The sequence below is a fragment of the Prionailurus bengalensis genome, chromosome B4 (genome assembly GCF_016509475.1).
Source record: "Prionailurus bengalensis isolate Pbe53 chromosome B4, Fcat_Pben_1.1_paternal_pri, whole genome shotgun sequence".
Lineage (NCBI taxonomy): Eukaryota > Metazoa > Chordata > Mammalia > Carnivora > Felidae > Prionailurus > Prionailurus bengalensis.
In genome coordinates, this window is record NC_057358.1 from 52,205,686 (window position 1) to 52,224,551 (window position 18,866).

The 18,866-nt window shown below is 37.4% G+C and overlaps 1 protein-coding gene across 9 annotated transcripts in view; it reads left to right on the forward strand.

Annotated features, from left to right (window-relative positions):
• Positions 1-18,866, forward strand: part of PLEKHA5 (pleckstrin homology domain containing A5) — a 239,436-nt gene that overhangs the window by 8,966 nt on the left and 211,604 nt on the right. The window contains exon 4 of one of the 9 annotated variants that reach the window (XM_043562228.1): positions 1,596-2,945. The exons of the other annotated variants lie outside the window; for them this stretch is intronic. Within the exon in view, the coding sequence (XP_043418163.1) occupies positions 1,596-1,602 (7 nt within the window). The 3' untranslated portion in view covers positions 1,603-2,945. Of the gene's footprint in view, positions 1-1,595; positions 2,946-18,866 lie in introns of those variants that run through there. 9 annotated transcript variants of the gene reach the window in all.

An 18,866-nucleotide genomic window follows, 5' to 3' on the forward strand; every position in this document is an offset into this window, starting at 1 on the left:
GTTTTGTGACAGTTTAGGAAAGTTTCAATGATGAAGTACATTTAGAGTTTCAAGATTGGGACATCAGACTTCCAGTCTTAGTGAATTTTACCATGGAATCCCGTTCTCCTTTTTAGCCCCAGGACCACTGCCAGGACCAGGCCTGCTCAGTGTGTCTTTATAGTTTCTGTGGGTAGCTTAATGCCTGGCATCCAGTCAGTCTCTAAAAGTGGTACTGATGGTGATGATGTTGGCCCCCAGTCTTTGAAGGAGTTAACTGAGACCGAATAACAGGCATCTGCATAACTCAGGTAGTTGCATTTTGAGAACCCTTTTTGGATTTCTCAAATGTTTTTTCCCTTAATGTGGGTAGATTTGTTTTGTTTCTTTGTTTTTTTGTTTTTATGCCTGGTGTATCTTTAGGAAGGAGAAAGAAATGAAGGTAGAAAAATATAAAGTTAGTTAGAAGAGTGAGAATTGGAGGCCCTGGAGACTGGCCAGATGTATACATCCCTGTATAGCCACCTTTATCTGTCCATGGTAGATAAGGTGTTTCTTAGCATTTGTTGATAAATGCACCTCTCCTGTGACTTTTTAATTTTTCTGTAATAGATTATGTATAAATTGGGGTCAAATATTAAAAGTTATATGTAGATGTGAGGGTATGGATGGAATTCAGATGGGTTGATATGAATGACCGGTAGGGTAAATTCATGGGGGTGGGAACCATGTATAATGTGTGTGATGTCTAGTGATAACTACCATGCTGCTAAGTGATGTTAATTAACATAGAAAATGCTGCCATACTGTTTGGAGCTATATTGTGTCTGGTCTTCGAATGGCAGGCTGAGATTTTTATTTTCTAGCTTGCCATGGCAGATAATTTTTGGTATAGCATTAATAGTGCAAAGTGAAGGTTTTAAGGGAAATTTAATATAGGCAGATGGATTAGAAAGGGGCAAACCTGGAATCAAGGAGAGCAAGTTCTGGATCTGTTGCTATAATAATCTGTGAGTTAGTTGCTTGAACCAAGTTAGTAGTAGCAGGAATGGAAAGGAAGAAGGCCATTGATCAAAGATATTAAAGAGGAGATGACAGGCTCTATACTCGTGCTGAGCTAGGAGGTTGACAGAGAAAGAGGTCATAAGCTGCTCAAAGTCTTTGTGTCTGAGTGACTACAAGAATGATTGGTACCCTGGCTGGAATAAGGGAGTAGGTGGGGAGGGGGGTGGGGGGAAGCTCTAGGTGGAAGTGTTAATCATGGTTTAGTCTTTGAGCTGTTTGAGAAGACATAGCATTTTAGGTGGCAAAAATCGGCCTTTCCAAAGCACTCCCAACATTATCTTCTATTTCTCCTTCACAAACAAGAAACACAACCCTTTCTCCCCAAAACATCCTATTCCAGCTACCTAGTAGACTGTACATGTATATACATCCAAGCCAGAAATGTCATAGTCACCCATCCAGTTATTCATTCAACAAATACGTACGGGTATTTACTGTGTGCCAAGTGCTGTAGGCGTTGTGAAGGACAGACATGGACCTTGCTTGTAAGGAGCATACAGGTATTTTGTGGGAGAGGCCATAATAAAATAATCACAAATATGCACTTGTAGATGGTGATACATTCTGTGAAGTGTACATCATGCTTTGACCAGATATATGGAGCGGACTTGGCCCAGTATGAGGGTTACTGGAAGAGGACTTTCTCACAAATCAGAGAAATAAGCCTGCCTCTGAAAGTTCAGCAGTGAAATTCCCAGAGTGGATCAGAACAAAGCATCACAAAATCATCTGAAAAATGAAAAATAAATAGCATCTTGGGCTTGAGACTGGACCATAACCTGAGTGAAAGTTTTGCCCTGTCTGAAGACTTGGGGTGGATTGGTGTGGTATAGAAATTGAGTAAAAGGAGAAAAACTACGGAAGGGCAAGTCTTCAGCAACTGGTTTTGATTGTTATTTTAGTCCCAATGACAGGGTCTTCCAATCACTTGTTCACGGATACATTCTTTCTTGCGATTCTCTTCAACACATTTTGAACTCCTAAATGTGCCTTAGTGATTAAGATCTATCACTAAACAAAATAGACCAGAACACTATCTTTCTGGGGAGCAGGGTGGGGGGCGGGGTGCAGAATGTCAGACAAAGTAAGCATTAGTAAATAAATTTTAGAGTGTGTGATAATATGCAAATGCTATAAGACAAAAATAGGGCAAGGTTTGGTCATCAGGAGAGCAATGATGAGGAATGAATGTGGGAAGAAAGCTGAAATCAGAGAGGTGACGGGTTAGACTGGGGCCTCATTGGTTGGTGTCACTGCAGGCTGAGTAGAGGAGGCACATGATCCGGCATTACCCTTTGAAAGGGTCACTTTGCTGTGTTTATGAGGAGATTTGGGAGAGCTAACAGAGCCCTTCCAGAGGAAGTTCTCTTCCACGTGAGATTTTTCTCCTTATATTTTTCCTTCTTAGCATTTAACAAGATTATGCTTAAATATTGAATTGCATAATTACTGTTTCTTTTAAGCTGCTTGATGATCAGGTACCGTTAATTTAATAGCAGCTTTTGGGGTGGGGGGAAGGGAGCATCATGGCCATATTAAATAAACCTTTCCATCCTTATTTCAGAGACAGTATATTTAAAAAGTACATGTTAGAATCAAGGCGATGCTTGTTTAATGCCTACTTGCTCACACTGTGTATGTATGGTAGGTAAGATTCATGAAAAGCAGTCTTGTTCTTCATGAAAAGCAGTCTTGTTAATTGCTGTATTTTTAGTCCCTCAGCCTAAGCTTTTCTCATAGTAGGTCTTCAATAAATATTTGTTGATTTAATGAGTTTTGATGACAGCCAACTTAATTCCATGCTTATTCAGAAACCTTAAAATTTGCCTCGTGAAATTAAATACTCTCTTCATGTGACATTTATTTATCCTATATGAATTAGTAAATCATCCGTTTGTCAAGTTTGCTGTATGTGATTCTTTGTGAGACAGAAAGGATCTGCCTAGAGGCCTGATTGTAGGACCTGATCCATGACTATCCCAAGATAATGCAGGGACCTGAGAGGCCTCTTGGGAGACAGCTGAAATCCAGACCTTACCAACTGCCATGACATTTCCATTTAGAAACTTTCACATCAGTCTGCTGTGGCTTTTAGAACACAAGGGAGACTTTGAAGTCCATACTGTTGTGAATAGCATGGGTACAGTGAATGTAGACCAGTCTTTAATATACTGAAATCAGTGGGTCCTATAGAAACCTGAGAGAAATAGAAAGTAGTGCTCATGAGGTACAGATGATAGGAGTTTTAGAGCCAGTTGGGGAACTGTGTGGCCATTTGGCAGTAGCCTCTGAGCTATTTGGGAATTATTCTCTGAAGTGGCCAGCAACTTCAGAAGCACTTAACTCTTTGAAGTCATAATAATCTTTATGTTTTCCACATCCGGCACTTAATAGGCAATTAGATGTTTGAAATGAAGACCTATTACAGATTGTAAGAAAAGAAAGTTTTTACCCAAATCTGAACATCCCAGGGCATTTTCCTGCTTTCCACTTGTCATCCAGTCAGGATTCTTACTGTGGCAAATATCAGTGACCCTAAGCCAATGGTATATGCAAAAACAGAACTGTTTTTCCACATTAATTCCAGGAGGGATACAAATGAATTCTTCAAGGCTCTTACCTTTTTTCACTTTAGACAGCTTATTTCCAGCCCCAAGTAATACCATTTTAGTTTTTACTTCCAAAAGGTAAGTTTTCTTTTCCGTACTCAAAAAAAATCTTAGACAGGACTTTGACCACCTTGAATCACAGCAAGGACTGACCCTCTGGTCTTCAGCAATTTTCTGTCCTTGGCTGCAGCCAAAATTACTATTGGCAAACCTTCCAGAAACCATGTGATTGGAAAGGTCTAGTTCACCATAGGAAGCAAGGGTGTGAAAGACTACAAGATCAGAGGTCTGCTGCTCCTCCCTTATAATATAGTACAGTGTGCTTAAGGCCAGGAAGATGGTGAACCTGAACATCTGCAGAATTTCAAGAAGTGATAGTATCACTGATCTTCAAGGAAGCTTTGTATAGTACCTTGCAGAGTGACCAGCCCTAGATCTGGGACAGTGGAGCAGAAGGGTTGAATTCTGGAGAAGAAACTATGAAATTAATCTTAAACTGGCTGTTGTGAGCAAAGGAGGTGGAAGAAATCAACTTTGATGTAGTACAAGTAGCAGTAGACCCCCCAGCGTGATCAAAACTCTACCCTGCTGTGGTAGGCCAGTGATTCCATCTGGTTCTTCTGAAGTTACTGGCCACTGCTGAGACTCATTGCCAAATAGTACCAGTGCTTGAGTAATGCTACCAAAACTTGCTTGCTACATATCTCCTATTTCTTCTAATTTCCAAAAGAGTTAGATTCTTTACACATTTTTCCTCTGAGATGAAAAATAGTTCTAGTCTTCACACTGAGTTCACTCCAACAGCTTTTGCTAAACTTGGTTGAAGGTGCATATAATACCCATTTTATTAAATATTTATTTATAAAGCTGTTCAAACTAAAATTTAAAACACAGTGAAGTAGAACAATATAGCAGAGTCTTGAAATGAACTCCTTGCCCAGCTTCATAGTACAAAACAATGATAGAGGGAAAGTAACATGTTAAATTTAGTCAGTTTTTTTTTTCCTCTGTTGAAAATGAATCTTTTATGCTACACTTATTTTTTTTTTTAATTTTTTAATGTTTATATTTGAAAGAGAGTGCGTGAGTGGGAGAGGGGCAGAGAGAGACTAAGAATCTGAAGCGGGTGCCCAGCTCTGAGCTGTCAGCCCAGAGCCCAGTGCAGGGCCCTGAACCCATGACCTGTGAAGTAATGACCTGAGCCGAAGTCAGATGCTCAACCGCCTGAGCTGAGCACTCAGGCGCTCCTGTATTACATTTATTTTGAAAAATTTGTTCAATCCCAGAAATATAGATGCATTGTAATAATGATGCCATTTACAATAATTCACTAGGAGTGCCTGAGTGGCTCAGTCGGTTGGGCACCCAACTCTGATTTCGGCTCAGGTCATGATCTCACGGTCATGAAATGGAACCCCCTGTAGGCCTCTGATCCTGGTGTGGAGCCTGCTTAGGATTCTCTCTCTCCCTCTCCCCCTCCTTGCTCACATGCATACACTCTCAAAAAATAATGATTCCAAGTCAAGTAAGAATCTATATTTAATGTGTGTTCTTTTTTCTCAACCTGTTTTTTTTTTTTAATTTTTAATGTTTATTTTTGAGAGAGAGAGAGTGCGCACACGTATGTGTGAGTGCGCACAAGCAGGGGAGGGGCAGAGAGAGGAAGACAGAATCCGAAGCAGGCTCCAGGTTCTGAGCTGTCAACACAGCCTGATGTGAGGCTCAAACTCCAGAACCGCGAGATCGTGACCTGAGCGGAAGTCGGATGCTTAACCGACTGAGCCGACCAAGTGCCCCTTCCCAACCTTTTATATAATGTTTTTTTTTTTCCTGATTATAGAAGTAATGTATTTTTTAAATAAAAACATTTGGAAAATACTAAAGAATATGGAGAAAATAAAAAATCAACCAATCCTGTTGTGCCAAGAGAATTTGCTAATGTTTCAGTATATATGCATACACATGTGTTTTTTTAAAGTTTTGGGTCTTATTGCTAATATTGTGTTGAATACTATTTTCATTAGGTTTATTGTGTGTTATACTCATGAGAAGATTTTTAAATAACTCTGATATTCTGTCTTGTGAGCATATAATTGTTTAAATACTCCTCTATTTTTAAATGGCTATGTTTTCTACTTTTTTGTGGTGAGAAAATTCTATGTAACATTCTTATAATGCATGTCTATTTCCTAGACTTGGAATTATTTGGAAAGGATATGACCTTTTTAAAAGCTTCACTACCTTAACATTTTGCCAAATTGCTCTCTAGAAGATTTGTGCACATTTATGTTCTCTCCTGCAGTATCTGAGAGTACTTGAAAGTGCCCCATTTCTGTAATAAACACTCTTGATTGGACAGGTGAAGTTTAAAGGTAACTGATAGAGAATCTACATGGATTGTTGTTAGTGATGCAGATGGTTTAGAACAGGGATTAGTCTTCCAGTTACCTGTTGCCACATAATCAACTACCTCAAATCTTAGTGGCTTAAAACAATAGTGATTTATAGTTTCTTCCCTTTCTTTGGGTTGACTGAGTTCAGCTAGGCCATTCCTCTGTTCTTTGTGGTAAAACTGAGGTTATTCATACAGATACATTCAGCTGGAACTTGGCCATGGCTGGAATATCCAGTGTGTCTTGTCTCATGGCCTCTCATCACTTCGTGCTCTATGTACAGTTTCTTTGTAACAAGGCAGCTGACTTCTAAGGGGGAACATTGTAAGAGGACAAACCCTAGTGCAGAGCACTTATAAATCCTTTGCTCACATTATACTTGCTTATGTCCCATTGGTCAAAGCAAGTCACAAACTAAGGCCAAAATCAAAAGTGGGAGAGGACTACACAAGCCTGTGAATACCAGAGATGGGAAATAAGTTGCAACTCTAATTGCTTAGCAATAGCAGTTTGGAGCACTGTATTCAGAAGAATTTGGAGACCAGCTTCTGGATCAGTAGAAAAGCATATGGTGATGAGCTAGTGATGTTTGTAAGGGTTTAAATGAGGATGTGGGTATACTGGTTGTACTTACCGTACTTTAATGTCTGTGAATGTATACCATAAAGCCACAAACCTAAAAAATGAAAGCAATCCATGAGCTTGTATGTAAGCCCAAATAGTTAAAAAATATTTGAGTACTTGAGTAAAATGAGTCTTAACCTTTTGTTCGTCCTGGTTTCATGTTGGCAGTTAATAATAGTTGGTGTAGAATAAAATATCAATGATAGATAGATAGTCTCACCTATGTATGCATTTGCATGTGTATTTGTGTGGGGAGAGATTTTAAGTGCTGGACTGAGTTGTCAACTTGACCTTTGGATCAACTCATGTGATTTAAACAGTAATTATCAGTGGCAGGATTTCTGAGTAGGCACTATAACACTGCATTCAAAGGAAGACTTAAAGGAAAATATTATTATTCCATACTATATATACTTCTTTTCTCTGCATTCACGTGTGTGTGTGTGTGTGTGTGTGTGTGTAAACAAAATTGAGATTGTACTTAAAAACTGAGATTAAACTATGTAGTTTTTATTTAATATGTCTTTTCATATTAGTAGTTATAAGTCAATTTCAGGAGCTACAAAATACGCTTTGATTATTTAGGCATACCTCTATTATTGGACATTTAGCTTTAAAAATTTTTTTCCAATTTCTAAAAGTGTGTAGTGAACATACTCCTACATAAACTTTGTGGTCATTTGCAAATATTTTTAGAAAATGTTTGTTAGATATAGAATTGCTGGCTTAGGCTATATGTGTATTTTAGCTTTTGGTAAATGTAAAATCCTGCTCTCCACCATAAATGGAGTCTAAAAATATTGAAGTTATTAAAATGCCTACTTATAAGATTAATGAAAACATTATTTCTCACTAAGACCATGGAGTCACACACACACAAAAAAGTAGAAAAGTGATAAAAAGCGATGCATTGTGCAAAAATGACTGCATAATGAGTCAGAGAGCCCCGGATCACAGTACATTCAATTCCTGAATTCGTTTGGGAATTGGAGTTGGGCCACCTATTGGAACCATTTGATAGACACATTCATGGTTTTACTGTTTGTGGTTTACACTTAGTCCAGCTGTCTTCCAAAAAATCTTTTCCATTTTATCCTTGAACCAGGCAGTGTTTGGAGTTACCCTCTTTTGTATTCTTGCCAGCACTTGGTATTCCCAGACTTAAGTTTTGGCTAATGTCATGGACAAAAATTGTACCTTGTTTGAATTTGCATGTTCTTGGTTTTGGCTATGCTTGGCATCTTTTTTCCTATCTGTTGCCAGTTTGAATGTCTTTGTGAATTGTCTCTTCCATATATTTTCTGTTTTTCTGTTCTGTCAGAGATTTGTATTTTTGATGCCTGAGCCATTTAGCTTAGTAGAGATCTCCAAAGTATTTTTGGTTTTGTAACCCTACAGGTGAAAAGTTTTTGATTATACACCCCCATTTCATGTGTATTTATAAATTATGTACATGTATTGCTGTCAGTTCATGTGTTACATATTAGTAAAGCTTACTTTTTCTTATTTTATCATGATTTAAAAGTTCATGTATGTATGGGTGCTAAATATGGTTTGCCACAACCCAATGGAAAATCTTGTGTGCATTCACCTAGAAAACCACGAGTTCAGAGCTATGATTTAGGCCCTTTATCAGCCACTTAGATTTGCTAAGAGTAATGCGCTCTCTGTACCACAGTGTACATAATTTGTAAGTCTGTGGGCACTGAGTACTCTAGTAAAGTAGAAAGTAGCCATGGGTCAGACATTGGTTCTGTTACTTCTTTTACTTCTTTTTTTTTTTTTTTAATTAAAAAATTTTTTTTTAATGTTTATTTATTTTTGAGAGAAAGACAGAGCATGAGTGGGGAAGGGGCAGAGAGAGAGAGAGGGAGGCACAGAATCTGAAACTGGCTCCAGGCTCTGAGCTGTTAGTAGAGAGCCCAACACGGGGCTTGAACTCGCAAACGGCAAGATCATGACCTGAGCTGAAGTCGGTCGCTTAACCGACTAAGCCACCCAGGTGCCCCTTGAATTTTTTTTTTTAATGTTTATTTAGTTTTTTTGAGAGACAGAGTCGGGGAGGGGCAGAGAGAGAGGGAGATACATAATCACAAACAGGCTCCAGGCTCTGAGCTGTCAGCACAGAACACAATGCAGGGTTCGAACTCACAAACCGGGAGACCATGACCTGAGCTGAAATCGGACGCCCAACCGACTGAGCTACCCAGGCGCCCCTGGTTCTGTTACTTCTATTGACCATATCACTTTGAGAATATGTCTTAGTCCTGTTATGTACCAGTTTCTTTTTGTCTTGCCTATTATATAGGCTTACGATGTTATGAGTTAATTTATATAAACAAACTCTGAAAAAACTGTGAAACATGGTGTAGGTATGAAATACCTGAGTATTTATTTATTTTTAAAATTTTAATTCACATGAGTATTTGTTTTGCAAGTTTATAACATTGGGTAAAAAGAATTCATTTCAATGTTATTTATGCTGGAAAACAGCTTAAGAATCAGGGCTACTAGTAGTGGTTCTGAAACATCGTTTTAAGTCTTTAGCCCATGTAGATTTTAGACCTCTTGAAGGTAGGAACTTCACCAACACTTACTATTATATGTAACAGCAAGTATTAGTGTAGTATATTTTCAATAATACACATATTTGGGTTTTTTTAATTTAATTTTCAAAAATGTTTCTTCATTTGTTGAGAGAGAGGGAGAGCGTGAGCAGGGGGAGGGACAGAGAGAGACAGAAAAAAGATCTGAAGTGGGCTTTGCTCTGACGGGCAGAGAGCCCTATGTGGGGCTCGAACTCATCAACCACGAGATCATGACCTGAGCCGAAGTCTGAGGCTTAACCAACTGAGCCACCCAGGTGCCTCTATATTTGGTTTTTAAAATGCTGTTTTCTTAACAGAAACCCATGGGGGAGGGGAAGGAAAAAAAAAAATAGAGGTTAGAGTGGGAGAGAGCCAAAGCATAAGAGACTTTTAAAAACTGAGAACAAACTGAGGGTTGATGGGGGGTGGGAGGGAGGGAAGGGTAGGTGGTGGGCATTGAAGAGGGCATCTTTTGGGATGAGCATTGGGTGTTGTATGGAAACCAATTTGACAATAAATTTCATATATTAAATTAATTAATTAAAAATAAATAAATGCTGTTTTCTACCTAAGAAAGCCTTGTGATTTAGGAATTAGAAATCAGTTTATTTGTGAATTGCCTGGTGGCACTAAGAAAGATTTTCTTTAAGAGTAAAGTAGCTCTTGTCTAGGGCTGCAGATAAAAAAGGCAGGACCTAGCTCGAATATATTCTCCAGGGTAATGAAGAATTTAAGGCATCATAACATTAGGGACTCCTACATAGGCAAGTGGAACTGAATTGAGAGAATGCTAAAGGCAATATATAATATAGTATGCCCAGGAGTTACTATGGAAAGGCGTTTTGAATGTAGATGTTGGTGTTTTTAAAATATACATTTTATAAATTTTTTTGAAAAAATTTAGCTGTAGAATAAACTATCTGCAGAAGAGGGTGAATGAAGGATGGAGAAGAACTGAAACCCTGGTCGTTAATAAATAGGAGTTAAAAAATTGAGATCACAGCTGTGCAAATATATTTAAAATGTATTACTATTAAGGCTCAGCAAAAGTGCTGGAAAACAGGCACTCTCGGGCACCCTCTGCTGACTGGCACAGGCCAGGCCATGACCAGGAGTGGTTGGAGTAGGCTGGAACTGAGAACTGTGGGCGGTGAGCCAAGAGAGGTCACATTCCTTCTAAACACTTTCTTCTCCCTCCCTCTCATTTGATTCTTAGAACAGCCCCACAGGGTAGAAAGCAGGACAGGCCTCGTCCAGTTCAGGTCACTAAACCTTTTATGCTTACCCAGATGAATGGGAAGGGGGTGGGGATAGAATGTTTACTTACTGTATCTATTTTCCAAAACTTAGTTGGAGGAGGTGAGAGACAGTAGGCAAACAAGAAATGAAATCCTTACTGAAAAATAGATGCATTTGTCAGAAGCCATTCACATGGAGAAATTTCTGTGTTTCAGAAAAGAATGATAAAAGGACAAGGAAATCAACTACTTATTTTTTTTCTTTTACTGAGGACCTTTAGGTCATTTTGAACCTTTACCTAATAATCCAGATTTTTACTTTCTCAAGTCAGCCCCAATATGAGCGATTTTCAGTTTAGCTGCTATTCCTTTGTCAGTGGAGCTGCAACCCCCCTCCCCCAAACAAAAACAAAACAAACAAACAAAAAACAGAAAAACTCTAATTGAAAACAAGCAGTAGTATTGGTAGGAGAAGTAAAATCCTTTGATGAGGTTTTAAATCCTTTCTGTATATAACAGTTCTTGCCTGGTCTGCTTTTAAAGCCTCATTGCAGAAAAGCCTAAAATTAAAATAGTTCACAATTTTTGGCTTTAATTCCTCAAAAACATGGAAATAGAAATGTAATAGATTTGAGTCAAATAGATAATGTTTAATTAATCTTGCCATTATCAGTTATTGCTATATAACAAACCACTTAAAAATTCAGTGGCTTAAAAACAATAACTGTGTTATTTTGCACACATCCCTGTGTTGGCTGGGCAATTCATCTAGTTTCTGTTGGGTTGGTCTTGTCTAAGATTAGCTGTGGGTCAGGTAGGAAAGTTGCTGATCTTGGCTGGTCTAGGATGGCCATTATCTGGGATAGTGGGAATGACTGGACTGGCTTTCACACGATCTCTCATCCTCCAGGAGTCTCGCCCAGGCTTGCTCCTGTGGTGAAGGCAAATTCCAGGTGAGCAAGCAGAAGTCTTCCAGGTTTCTTGAGGCCTGGGCTCACAACTGGGAAGAAAAGTCACTTCCACTGCTTTCTGTTGGCCAGAGAAAGTCACAAGGCCAGCTCAGATTCAAGGAGTGGAGAAACAGACTCCCATCTTTTGAGGGAGGAATTGGAAACTCACACCGCAAGCGTTGTGGATATGGGGGTGGGAGAGGGTGGGAGGTGGTGAATTGGAACATTTTTGTAATGCATATAGCACACATGTCAAAAAAAAAAATTATTGAACCCAGCTGAAGTTTATGGTTTTTAGTCTTAAATAAGGGATTACACTTGATCATGGCCAAACTGCTGATCCATGTACTCCTTTGATTACATAGAAAATTAGATGGACGTGTGGAGGATTTTCTTCGTTATTAAATCTGTTAGTTTCTGACTCCTGTAGAGTAGGGTTATTATTTTCTTTTCTTTTGATAATGTATTTAGTTGGTTTGGTAATCTCACTGAGGCTATGTCTGGTTAGGGTTCAGAATGGGCCCTAGTATTTTTGTTGTGGAGGGTTGTGGTGGAGAAGATACTGTAGGTTTTAGTGTGTTTCTTTCAAACAGAAGACCTCCCCTCCCCTATCCTGCCCATACCTAAAACCCATTGATCAGTACTTGCTGTCTGATTTTCCTCATGGGACATAGCACTGGCTCAAGTTCTTGTGCATTTACTTTTTTTGTGGTTGGTCTTCCCCCACTAGCATGTAAGCTTCATAAGAGCAGTAACCTTTTCTGACTTGTTCACTACTGAATTCTCAGAACTTAAAATAGTGCCTTTCTCTTCTTAGGAGATGCTTAGTAAAGCATTTGTTGAACAGTTTTTTTTTTTTTTTTTCAATGTTTATTTTTTTGAGAGTGTGTGAGTTCGGGGGGCGGGGGCAGAGGATCCGAGCGGGCCCTGCACTGACAGCAGCGAGCCCGATGTGGGGCTCGAACCCATGAACCATGAGATTATGACCTGAGCCAAAGTCAGATGCTTTATCAACTGAGCCACCCAAGTGCCCCATTTGTTGAACAGTCTTAATGAAAATTTTGTGGTAAAAGTGTTATAAGCTGTGTCTCTGATACATTGTAGACACTCAGACACTCATGAAGTATTTATGCAGTCCTGAGGGAGGCTCATGGGCGGTGAGAGCTCAGAGAAAATGAATAGTTGGAGCCACAGAGGGTTTTTCATGAATGCAATGGAAGGCAGATGAGCAGGAGACTTTAGGGTATGATAAATTTGTTGAAATGTTAGACCCTTGGACTTCAGGCCAGGAAGGAAGGAGGTGAAGTAAGAATCTGATGGACTGGAATAGAGATTCCCTCAAGACTGGAGAATCCACAGAGGGAAAGTAGTTAAACTTGTGTGCTGGGAAGTTAGGGGCTGTGTTGATGCAGTGTGATCACCGTGCCAGGTTATGGGCATGCATGGGCATGAATGAATGGCTCAGGTGGTTGAAGGACCTTGAGGGGTAGGAACTAAACAGCTGCTGTTTGAGAGTGTGCAGCAGTACAGCTCATGTCCTCTGGAGAGAGTCCTTGACAGCCACGATACTGGGGTAATGCTTTGAGACAAGGTTGCCAGTACCGGGAAGTTTGCTAATTAGGGAGCACCACTTCCATAGGTAGTGTAGTTTACAAAATGAAGGTGGAGTGGAGGCTAGGTCAGGGACGGGAGAACAAAGCCTTTTATAGGGCTAATGCTGGGTCAGGGGATGGATTGAGAAAGGGAATGGTGATGGTATGAACCTGTGCTTCCAGGGGCTTGATGGATTTAGTTTCAGTAGAGTCTGACAGAAGTGACCCTGGGGCTAATGACCAGAGGCCATTTTTCATTTGGCCAAGGGCAATGGTCAGCCCAGGAATTTCTGGCCTCTGCCTCTGTGAATGGGGTTGAGGTAGACCTATTTTGAACTCTTAGGGGCTTACACAGTAAGCAGACATACACTCATTAAATACTTTCAGCTTTCATTGGAGGTTTTTCAGAATGTCTAAGTATCTTTTTAAATAAGAAATGATATTTTTAAAATGTAAAAGTATCTAAAAATGTGAAACATTAATGATATATGCAAATACTAGAGGACAATGACTTAATTTATGTAGTACTGTTAGTTACTGAAATCCAAAGATCAGGATTTTCAAATTAGTATTTTCTATTTTTTGGTCATAAAGTTTTTTGTATTGGTATTAGCAGAAGTAGATGTTTTAAATGTAAATATTTAATCTCTTCCTTTTGCTCTTAGTCACTTTGGAAGTTCAAATTGTGTGGTGAACCAGAGCAAGATTTCATAATCTTTAAACCTCAAAGTTACCTAATAGACAACAGAGTAGGAATGACAACAGTGGAAGATTTTATAAATTCCTGGAACCACCAGGAAGTAATTTTAGGAAAAGTATTTGATTATAAGCTCATAAATAGGGACCGTTTAACATAAAGAATAATTAATAGTAATTACTTTGTGGCCTTTAACCCTTTGGTCAGACTTATTCCATTGAAAGAAGCAAGGCAGGTTAAAATCTATGTAATTTAACTGTTTGCTCATCTAGCTTGTTTTGTGCAGTTAGCAATAGTTTAAACTCTGTGGATCAAGTAATTATTCATCTTACTGCTACTTCTATCTAATGCTAAGAATTTTTAAGCCTTTTTTGAGTATGTATTTTATTTCATTACAAAAAATTTAATACATGCCAAATATAACATTTGTCAGATAATACATAATACTCATGCACATGATACTCAGCTTTAGATATAGATCACATCTTCGATCTTTGAAGCCCCCTCTTTCCCCTACTCGATCCCATCCCTTTGTCTTCTGTGCCCCCTCCTCAGAGATATCCACCATCCTGATTTGTGTTTATAACCTACCTTCTCATGGTTTTCTTAAATTTTACCACATATGTCTGAGTCCATATACAATAATTTCCCCTGTTGCTTTTTTTTAACTTTACAGTGGTGAAGTTATTCTTGTGTGATTTGTTAATTTTGTTAAACACAGTTTTTTGAGGAGATTTATCCAAAGTTGATGTGGTTTGTTTTTATGACTGTAGTATTTCACTGTACGATTATACTACAGTTTAACCACGAGTGGACATTTGTTTCCTATTTTATGGCTATTATGTGGACAATATTGTATGTCTCTTCATGTACATTTGCAAGTTTTCTAGAATATATAACTATAATTGAGGTTGTAAGGTATGTGCATTTCAATTTTTGAATACATTTATTTTCTGAAGTGGTTGTACTGTTAAGCTCCCTTCAGCAGTATATGAGTTCTTGTTGCTTCATATCTGTGTCAGCACTTGATATTGTCTGGTTGGTACATTTTTGACAATCTGCTGTTTGTCAGATATTTTCTTATTGTGGCTTTTACTTTAGATTTCCCAGATTAATAAAATTTAGCATCTTTTATTAGGTCCGTTGTGTATTTGTCTGTGATACACCTATTAATATATTGTCTGCTTTTTACTTGGCATCTTTTCTTACAGTTTTTATAATTTTTATGTTTATTAATTATAGATAATCACCTTTGCAAATCTACTCTCCAGGTTTGTAACTTGCCTTCATTTTATTTAAGGGCTCGCTTGATGAACATAATTCTTAATCTTGATGTAATTATTAGCAGTCTTCTATAGGTTATGATAGGGGTTTTTTTTCCCCCTCATTCCAGTCCTTTTTATCTGTTTCCATTTTAGTCCCTGTATTTCTTTGTATTGCTGGCTAGTACTTCTAGTAGAGTGATAAATAGAAGCAACTGCCTCTCTGACTTAAAAATAACTGCTTCTGACTTTGCCAATAATAAATAAGAATGCTATTTAATGAAGGTTTTTGGAAGGTATCCCTTCCAAGTTAAGAAAATTCTCTGCTATTCCTAGTTTGGTAAGAACTTTAATATATTAGGTGAGTGAGTGTTGAATTTTACTGAGTATATTTTCTGCATCCATTGAAATGTCTTTTTAATTTTTTTTTATTTTTGACATGACTTATTAATTTGCTAACTCAGTGGATTACTATGAATTATGTAATACACTTGTTAATGGTAAACCAACCTTGCATTCTTGGAATAAACCTAACTTGGTCACGATGTACTTTCTTTTTTTTTTTTTTTTTAATTTTTTTTAAATGTTTATTTATTTTTGAGAGACAGAGAGACAGAGCATGAGCGGGGGAGGGGCAGAGAGAGAGGGAGACACAGAATCCAAAGCAGACTCCAGGCTCTGAGCTGTCAGCACAGAGCCCGACGCAGGGCTCGAACTCACAAACCGTGAGATCACGACCTGAGCCAAAGCCGGATGCTTAACCAACTGAGCCACCCAGGCACCCCTCATGATGTACTTTCTATTTTATACATTGCTCTATTGGTTGTTGATATTTTGTTTAGGACTTTGACATTTATGATAATAAGCAAAATTGCCGTATAGTTTCTTTCTCTTGTACTGTCGTTGTCTGCCTTTAATATCAAGGTTATTCTTGCCCTAAAACGTAAATTGGAGGATATTCCACTTTTTATGTTCTGAGATAGTTTACATGAGATTGGAATTAATTACTGAGGAAGGTATTGTTATAATTTGGGGGGGGTTATAATTTTTTGCTGTTATGGTGACTTTTCATTTTCTCTTTGAAGTTCTGTGCTTTTAATTTAAAAAAAATTTTTTTAATGTTTATTTATTTTTGAGAGACAGAGCATGAGCAGGGGAGGGGCCAAGAGAGAAAGAGATACAGAATCTGAAGCAGGCTCTAGGCTCTGAGCTGTCAGCACAGAGCCCAATGCAGGGCTCAAACCCACAAACCGTGAGATCATGACCTGAGATGAGGTTGGACGCTTAACCGACTGAGCCACCCAGATGCCCCCCTTTAACTTTGGAAATTATGTTAGCAGATGACTATAGTGTGGAATTGATATGTTTTATTAAGTGCAGAATATGTCATCAGAATGAATTCAGCATTTTATCATTAGAAGGGACTTTGATCTCCCTTTATACTCAAGGCCTTGCTTATTTTGTCAGATTTTAATATATCATACCAGCCTTGTTTTATTTAGTACTTGTCTAATACAACATTTCTACTCTTTTATTGTTAAAAAAAAAAAGACCACCTTTGTTTATCCATCCATCTTTTATATATCTCTTTTAAATGGCATATAGATACCTAGTTTGAAAAATTTTTTTCATTTAGAAAATTAGTCAATTTATGTTTCTTGTGATCATTGGTGTATTTAAAATTATGCCTTATTTTGTGCTTTTCTCTTTTATACTTATCTTGCTTATTTTGTTCTTTTAAGAAGATAATCTATTATATTATATAATAGATATATAATCTATTATATTATATAATAGATATATAATCTATTATATTATATAATAGATATATAATTTATTATATTATATAATAGATATATAATCTATTATATTATATAATAGATATATAATTTATTATATTATATAATAGATATATAATCTATTATATAATATTATTATATATCTAGATATATAGATATATATATATCTATTATATATATATATATATTATATATATATATATCTATTATATATATAATCTATTATATATATATATATAATATAATAGATTATATATCTATTATATATCTATTATATATATATATAATATATATATATATCTATTATATATATAATCTATTATATATATATATAATATAATAGATTATATATCTATTATATATCTATTATATAATATAATAGATTATATATTTATATAATCTATTATATTGTATAGACCTCAATATTTAGACAGCAGTAGATAATAAATTTTTACCTTAGTAGTTGACTCATAAGAGACCTAGATTTCAGTATGTACTACAAACTTAGTAAGAAGTTATTAGAGGAAATGCCTGCTAAAGGTCTTCATAATTTTGGAAGAAGTAATTCCAAGGTAGATTAGAGACTGGTTTTTTTGTGTGTAGTTGGCATAGTGAAATATGCTGGTTAAATACTTCTTGCTGTTTTGTTGTTTGTATTCATCGATGGAAGCAGAATGTTTCGTGTGTTTTTTAAACTTAACTAGAATCTCTTACTAGTAGTCTGATATTTATATTAGCTTTCTGGTGGCTTAAAATAAAATGTAATTTTTTATCAAGACTTCAGCTAACACTGAGTGCCTTCTGTAATTAAGGTAATTAAGGTCTGTACCTTGTGAGTACAGAGAAATCATAGGCTTGCCCTGATGTTAATACTAAATAAGAGTGAGAAACTTCTGGGGCACCTGGGTGGCCTAGTCCTTTGAGTGTCCAACTCCTAATTTTGGCTCAGGTCATGATCCCAGGATCCTGGGATTGAGCCCTGCATCAGACTCTGCACTGATTGTGGAGCTTGCTTAAGATTCTCTCTCTTTCGCTTTGCCCCTCTTCCCCGCTTACACACACACACTCTCTCTCTCTCTCTCTAAAATTAAAAAAAAAAAGAGAGAGAGAGAGAGAGAAACCTTTTGGTGTCAGTATTGGGCTAAACCTATGGTTCATAGAGGCAGGACTGAGGCTTAGGAAGGAAAATGAAGCAAGGGGGTGAGATACAGTAAGGAAGAGTCAGAAAATAAGGAAGGAATTCTACTGGGGGGTGTGTAGGTGGAACAGAGTGGCACTGATACTCCAGTCTCCTTCAGTTGCCTATCTTTAAAGAGATTATTTAAAGATGTATGTCTGAACTCTTAGTTTTTATCTGATAGCTCATTGTCACATACTGGGAGACCTCACAAGGTCTGTGTAAAGTAAGTGAGGTGTGTTTTTATAATATCAGCTACTTTACCTGGCAAGAAGGAAATCTGGACAATCCCAAACTTGTTTTGATCATGAGATTAAATAAAAACACTTTTATTAGATGCTTCTGAATAATGAACCCAACTGTGTCTAGTCAGAGGCCCTGCCAGGGATAGAAGCAAGGAAATGGATGCCAGGGATGGCAAGCAAGGCCCTTCCAGGGATGGCAAGCAAGTCTTTCCTATGAAGTCCCTCCACCTTGGTTTTTCTTCAGGTCCTGTGTGGTGTTACTCTGTTAGCCTTTAGTCGGACATCTTCCTGATCTGGAACGGTTTTTAATAAGATCTATAGATTTTTAAATAAGCTTCGGAATCACCTATATCAGGACTTTAAATGTGACTTCGAATCAAATGGAATATATTTTCTTCTGCAAAAGAAGGTAACAATTTAAAGATGTGAATCATAACCTTGGGCATATATTATTATTCATCTATCTAGAATTTGTGTCTACTCTGTACTCAGGGTTGCAAAAGCCTTCATTTAGGTGACAAGATTCTGTGAGAGGTAGAATTACTTTCTCATAATCTTCATAGTGATTCAGACACATGGGGAAGAACAGTAACAATTTCTGACTTCTGTGAAACTGAGCATGATAGCACATTACCCAAATATCCTAAT